This window comes from Borostomias antarcticus (assembly GCF_949987555.1).
Source record: "Borostomias antarcticus genome assembly, chromosome: 12".
Classification (NCBI taxonomy): Eukaryota; Metazoa; Chordata; class Actinopteri; order Stomiiformes; family Stomiidae; genus Borostomias; species Borostomias antarcticus.
Genome location: NC_140245.1, coordinates 637,164 through 643,693, shown reverse-complemented (window position 1 = coordinate 643,693; position 6,530 = coordinate 637,164). Strand labels below are relative to the sequence as shown.

At 50.8% G+C, this 6,530-nt stretch overlaps 1 protein-coding gene across 1 annotated transcript in view; it reads right to left on the bottom strand.

The window, feature by feature from the left end:
* The window catches only part of acin1a (apoptotic chromatin condensation inducer 1a), a gene marked incomplete at its 3' end in the record, with an annotated part of 16,131 nt that overhangs the window by 894 nt on the left and 8,707 nt on the right, over window positions 1-6,530 (bottom strand). Inside the window, exons 8-14 of the mRNA XM_084447150.1 lie at window positions 6,453-6,501; window positions 4,107-4,152; window positions 3,408-3,550; window positions 2,593-2,739; window positions 2,017-2,227; window positions 961-1,106; window positions 415-522 (exon numbers count right to left, since the gene is read on the bottom strand). Of these exons, the coding sequence (XP_084303276.1) occupies window positions 415-522; window positions 961-1,106; window positions 2,017-2,227; window positions 2,593-2,739; window positions 3,408-3,550; window positions 4,107-4,152; window positions 6,453-6,501 (850 nt within the window). The remainder of the gene's footprint in view (window positions 1-414; window positions 523-960; window positions 1,107-2,016; window positions 2,228-2,592; window positions 2,740-3,407; window positions 3,551-4,106; window positions 4,153-6,452; window positions 6,502-6,530) is intronic.

The window sequence follows — 6,530 nt, the reverse complement described above, 5'->3', positions numbered from 1 at the left end:
GACACGGACCAGACACGGATCAAAGACAGACCAGACACGGGCCAGACACGGGCCAGACACGGGCCAGACACGGGCCAGACACGGGCCAGACAAGACCGTGAGGACCAGACACGGACCAGACAAGACCGTGAGGACCAGACACGGACCAGACAAGACCGTGAGGACCAGACACGGACCAGACAAGACCGTGAGGACCAGACACGGACCAGACACGGACCAGACAGGACCGTGAGGACCAGACACGGACCAGACAGGACCGTGAGGACCAGACACGGACCAGACACGGGCCAGACACGGGCCAGATACGGACCAGACATGGACCAGAGACAGATAAGAGACAGACCAGACATGGACCCCACTGAGACCCCAGCGGGAGTCCTCGTCTGTGTGTGTGTGTGTGTGTGAGGTACGTACGGTGACGTAGCAGTGAGACTTGATCTTGTCGATCCAGAAGCCGTGGTCCTGCAGGGAGCCTGTCCGGCCCAGCAGCTCTTTCAGCTGACCCAGCGTGAACGGACGCACCTGCCGAGCACGGGACGCACACAAACCTTTACTAAACTTGCTTTGTTTGTTTTGAAGGCACAATGCATTTTGATGAGCACAGATACATGAAATGGATGCATTAAAAACATCTATATGCGACAGTGTAAAGAAGCCGGATTTAGCACAAGGCTATATTCCATCCCTCGTCCCCGACACAGAAACAGTAGTCAAATCATCCATAATGTAACACAAATAAATGATCACAATAACAACATTAAGACAAAGTAAAATGAACTACAATACATGGACACAGAACACGCCTGGACATTAGAGGCTAGTGTTCACATTTCTGGTTGTCTTGAGAGGGTGGGGCTTTCTCTTTGAGAGACAGGTAGGCTATTCCAGGTTGAGCTACCCTTGATAGACAGGTACAACAGAGCTGTGTGTGTGTGTGTGTGTGTGTGTGTGTGCTCTCACCAGATTGGACACGTGGACAATGCTGGACATTTTTCCCCGGGGTGGAGACGGTTGCTTAGCTGCGCGGACGGGGTCGTCGATGGTGACGGACACGCCCGACTTCTGCTGGCTGATGGAGCGTCGGATCAGGGTGTCGCCGGGGGTCACTGGGGGGGGGGGGGGGGGACAGAGCAGAGGTCAGGGGTCACTGGGAGGGGCAGAGGACCGGCAGGTCAGCTGGGAATCACCCCAAGCCCTGAGATGGAGGCCTTCTGGTACATTCTGCTACTCTTGCCACTTTGGCTTCAGCACTAGATTACGCTCTTATGCCGGGCTCAGACTACAGGATTTTTGGGCTGATTTATCCCTGATTCAGCCCTCCCGACAATCGGAGGAGAAATCTGGTCTGGAACGTTGGTCGGGGCCGATGATCGGCCCAGATGATCTTGTAATGTGAGGGGTTTACAGATCCAATCTTAAACCTCCCGATCGGCTCGCAGGCCTCGATAATATCAAACAAGTTTGATATTGAAGATTATTACGTCCCGACTTCACAAGTGAGACGGCGAGACCAGTGGTTCGTTGCTCCCTCGGGCACGATAAGATCCTGTAGTGTGTGATGAGCCGTTATTTTCAAATCTTGCTGTGTGTGCTTGTTTGAGATGCGCAAGAAGAATATCTGTTAAGATTCTCCTTATGTGCGTGATGTAACCCGATTTAGAAATTGGTTAGGATTTTAAATATCCTGTAGTGTGAAACCGGCATTAGTCACTTGTTTAGAAAGGAGATGCACTTGTGAGTTCTGGTGAGTAGTAGTACAGACTACCTACCTACGTTAAATGCAATAATTATAAGTCGCTTTGGATAAAAGCGTCTGCTAAATGACTAATGTAATGTTATACTAGTGCATTATTATTGTGGGACCATTTTCATTTCGAACAAGAGCTACATATAAAAGTATATTATCAGATCTGCCATTACAGAAGATGGACACATCTGATTTATCAACCGTGGGGAGTCTCAACGTCTTGTTTGAAAGACAACAAAGTTGTCCTCCGCTCGTCGTTGACGTGTCACCTGTGATGTCCATGTCGTGACCGCCGGGAGACGGCGGCTGCTTTTCCGTGGCGCCCGGGAACGAGCTGTTCATCTTCTCCTCGTGACTCCTCCTCTTCTCCCTATCCCTCTTCACCTCTCCTCCGTCGTCCCTCTCCTCCTCCTCCTCCTCCTCACGTCTGCTCCTCTTCGTCTCCTTCTGCCCGTTCTCCTGGCTCTCGGACGGGACCACCTGGGAGAGAGAGGGGGAAAATGATTCAGAATCGATTCATGAATCCCAAAATCGACCTTTATTTAATGAATGAATGAATAAATGAAGGAATGAATAGTTCATTAATTCATTCAATGATTCATTCATTATTGGAAATCAGTATCGATACCCAGCCCTAGTATTGATGTGTTGCATAACTTGGCAGTCATGTAATTAAGGTTACAGCAAAAAAAAAAACTGGTTTTAGTAACACTAACCGAATCGATATTGAATCGAATCGAATCGTGATAATCGATTCTGAACCTTGTGAATCGGAATCGAATCGATTCTTGAAATTTGACTCCACACCCAGCCCTACTGTCCACTACGTGTAGCTGCAGGCTGACCTGTGTGACGGTCCTCCTGATCTTCAGGTCCTGGTCGGGGCGCTCCCTGTCCTGGTCATCCTCTTCCCCAGAGAGGTGGACCTCCTCTGGGTGCAGGTCCACCACCGCCTCCTGGCCTGCACCGGGCCGGATGTCTGGGATCAGGGACTTGGGGAGGCGAGAGGAACAGAGATTGGACTTCAATCAATCAATCAATCAAAGCTTTATTTGTATAGCGCATTTCATACCCAGAGGCAACACAATGCGCTTTACAGAGAACAAGGGAGGTGGGCATACGACCCACTCTCTACATATTCCAGAGGGAAGCAAAAAAACAGTAATCACCCGTTGGCCAGATAAGTGAGCTGTAAAAAATTCTTCCCTGACCCCTCTCAACAAGGCGATCGAGCAAGCTCCTGGAGAATGTTTGTCTGTCGGCTAAGAACATTTATAAAGCAATAAATCACATTAAATTAAATTTTCAGAGTTAGAGAGGCTAAAAACATCGTAGGAGAGACATGGCTACTTGTGCTCTTCCTTTCTCTAGCACTGCGACCGCCGGTGGCTCCTAGTTCTTACAGAGTCACTGACGACTGGGACGTACATTCGGTTCACTTCCTCTGGACAGAATGTGCTCATCGCAAGTCGCCTTGGTTAAAAAGCGCAGGTGAAATGATGAAAAGGTAAGAAGGCGCGTGCCGTGGCGCCGAGGCCGTACCTTCAGAGAGTCAGTGGTGATGCTGATGGACGGTGTGTGTGTGTGTGTGTGTGCCCCGTACCTTCAGAGAGTCAGTGGTGATGCTGATGGACGGTGTGTGTGTGTGTGTGTCCCGTACCTTCAGAGAGTCGGTGGTGATGCTGATGGAGAGCTTCTTGGCGGTGACGGCCGTGCTGGAGCCCCACCTCCTCTTCCTCCCCGCCGCGCCGCCGGACTCCGCCTCGCCCTCCGCCACGCCTGCGGCCGGGGAGGTCTTACTGCCTGTGGGGGGGATGGAGGGGGGGTTGAGACGTGGCCTCAAAAGACGCACGCAAACACACACGCTCGGCAAGATCCCTAATCAAACAGGCGGAGCAGCTTGGAACATGCAGTAGTCGGGACACAGTATATAAATAAACAAACAAAACCATAAAAGGTTTATACACAAACAAAGGAAAAAGCGGAGGTGGTGTGTGAGGTGGTGTGAACAGAGATAGTGAGGTATTGTATATAGAGATAGTGAGCTGCTGTGTAGAGATAGTGAGCTGCTGTGTAGAGATAGTGAGGCGCTGTGTAGAGATGTTGAGGTGCTGTGTGAGGTAGTGTTCAGAGATGTGTGAGGTAGTGTTCAGAGATGTGTGAGGTAGTGTTCAGAGATGTTGAGGTAGTGTTCAGAGATGTGTGAGGTAGTGTTCAGAGATGTGTGAGGTAGTGTTCAGAGGTGTTGAGGCGCTGTGTGAGGTAGTGTTCAGAGGTGTTGAGGCGCTGTGTGAGGTAGTGTTCAGTGGTGTTGAGGCGCTGTGTGAGGTAGTGTTCAGTGGTGTTGAGGCGTACTCACTGCTGAGGGAGACCCTGCGGGCGGTGAAGGCCCTGGGCGTCAGGCTCTGTAACAACAGGAGAGAAGAACAACCCCGGGGCAGAGGGGCGGCGGTGAGGGGCGGAGGTGGAGCGGGGGTCAGGGGTCACACAGGGGTCAAGTACAGGTGGAAGGGAGGAAGAGGAGTATAAAGAGACAGGGTGAGAAAAGGGGGAGACTGGGGGAGAGAGATTGCCACTCCAGGTCCATCTTCCACCTCAGTGGGGCTGAGGTCGGCTATGAAGTGGAAATCGGGTTACAAAAGTCCAGGAATATTCACAAACGTAGTTATGGAGTTGATGGATTTGCGTAATTCTGTTTTCCAGTTTATTCACATTAATTCCCGTTAATTCCCATTGGGCATTTTTTAATATTCCCGGAATTGTGCAACCCTAGTGGGAACATGACTACTGCATGCCACCAAACAGGCCTCATGCTCCAGCAGACGATGGCCAGATAATAAAATAGGTTGTTTGATGATGGAGTAGCAGTCTCTCTCTCTCTAACACACACACACACACACTGGTAGTAAACCTGATGGAAATACTGCAGTTTCTATTCCTCAGAACTAAATCATTCATATCACAATAACACCCAAATAGTGTAGCTTTACTGGCTATGTGGATCACTTGGAAAGTGGCCTATCAATCAGGCTAGTCCGGCACATTCCACAGGAATATTGAATGGTTTAAACCATTTAAAATCAAAACTGCAGTATCCATGAATGTGGAAACACAGACTACACTTGACAAATACGTAAATATTGTAGGCAGTTCCCCCATTTAACGCTAAGAGGAGGACTCCTGACAAACTAAGCATTTTCTAGATATTTCTGGGTAGAGAATAACATTGAGAAAAGTACTACTTATTCCCTGGTACCACTGACACCTGATCCTTACTGGCTTGGAAATGGCCCAATCGCGCCTGCATGTACTGTATCTAGGCAACAAGGGTCCAATCAAAGGAGGTCGAGATGTTTGGGGTGGATATCTGCTAGCTGGCTGGCAGGATGGGTTCTGTAGTTCGTTTGGAAGTGGGGCTTGACAATGCTCTGGGCCAGGATAGTCCAGATCTGAGGCCTTAGTCCAGGTTTCAGAAGAGCAGAATCTTTCTAGGGCGTCTGGGCCCTGCTACTGTCCAGAGGTTATATGGAGATGGGGCAACGGATGTCGTGAAACAGTCCTTCCCACCGGAAGCCATTAAAGTCGGGATGGCTTTGATCCAGGCTGAGCCCCCAAAAAGAGCAGCAGAAATTTGGTCGCTAGGGGTCGCCCCGTTGGAACGTACCAAACTCTGCCATCTGATTGGTCGTGAGAGTCCAACAGAGTCAACAGGCCCAGGAAATGGCGTCACAATCCCAGAAATGTCCTTTCCCTCAGAAAAAAAGGGTTCAGTCCAATATGTATCGCGCAGACCGGCTTTCCGTACGACAGTCCGGTATCACAGTCCTCTGACCAGCGCTCCTCCATGGCCCATATCTAGTGAGAACACACAAAGTCCCGTAGGGCCCCAACATGGAAACCCTTCAGTAGCTTTGAGCTTGGGTGTCGGAGACTTTCGAGAGGTCCTGCTCTCTCACACCGCGAGGTGGGCGGGCCTTGGCGACTGACCCCACCCCCTCTCTCTCAGATCTCTGGTCGAGCAGTCCAATCAACAGCTACGCTCGGCAGGGCAGCCTGGACGGTGTGCCTGGGGCCTGACTGGGGCACAGGCGCGGCAGCAGCGGTAGCAGTAGTAGTGGCAGTAGTAGTGGTAGTAGTAGTGGTAGTAGTAGTAGTAGTGGCAGAGGTAGTATGCCGGTACCATTAGGGGCAATGGAAGAGGTGTGAGCACCTTTGTAACAAAGCAATCAATGGGGATTTAAACATCATCCACAGTTAGATCACCCCCTGCTGCGTCTGTCTCTGACAGCATCAGCAGAGGTTAGAAAAACAGAAGCCAAATCAAACAGAACTGGCTGACAAGCTGGTAAAAAAGGACAACCGGCCGACTCTCTCAACGACATGAGCAGAAGTAAACACAACAGACATAACGTTACGCTTTCTAATCGATGGGAAAAAACATTGAAATACCAATCTGTCATATTCCTCTTTCTCCCGACAACCTCTGTGAAAAGCCTCTAGGCTTTAAAAAGTCGACAACGAGGAGTCAAAAGCAAGAGGGACACGACGAGGCGATGAGAGTCGAACTAAAGATGAACAGAGCACTATTTCCTAGGGCCTCTGTCGGGTGGTTAGTCAAGTGAGGCGTCCCATCGGGCTGGGCCGGACCCAGGAGCCGGACCCAGGACGACGAAGACCTGCCTCGCCGTTTCCTCCGCGGCCTTACCTCCTCGCTGCTCTCTGGGGCCTTCTCTGGCTCCGCCGCCTTGTCCTCCCTGGGGGGGGCGGGGGAGAGGGGGGGGCG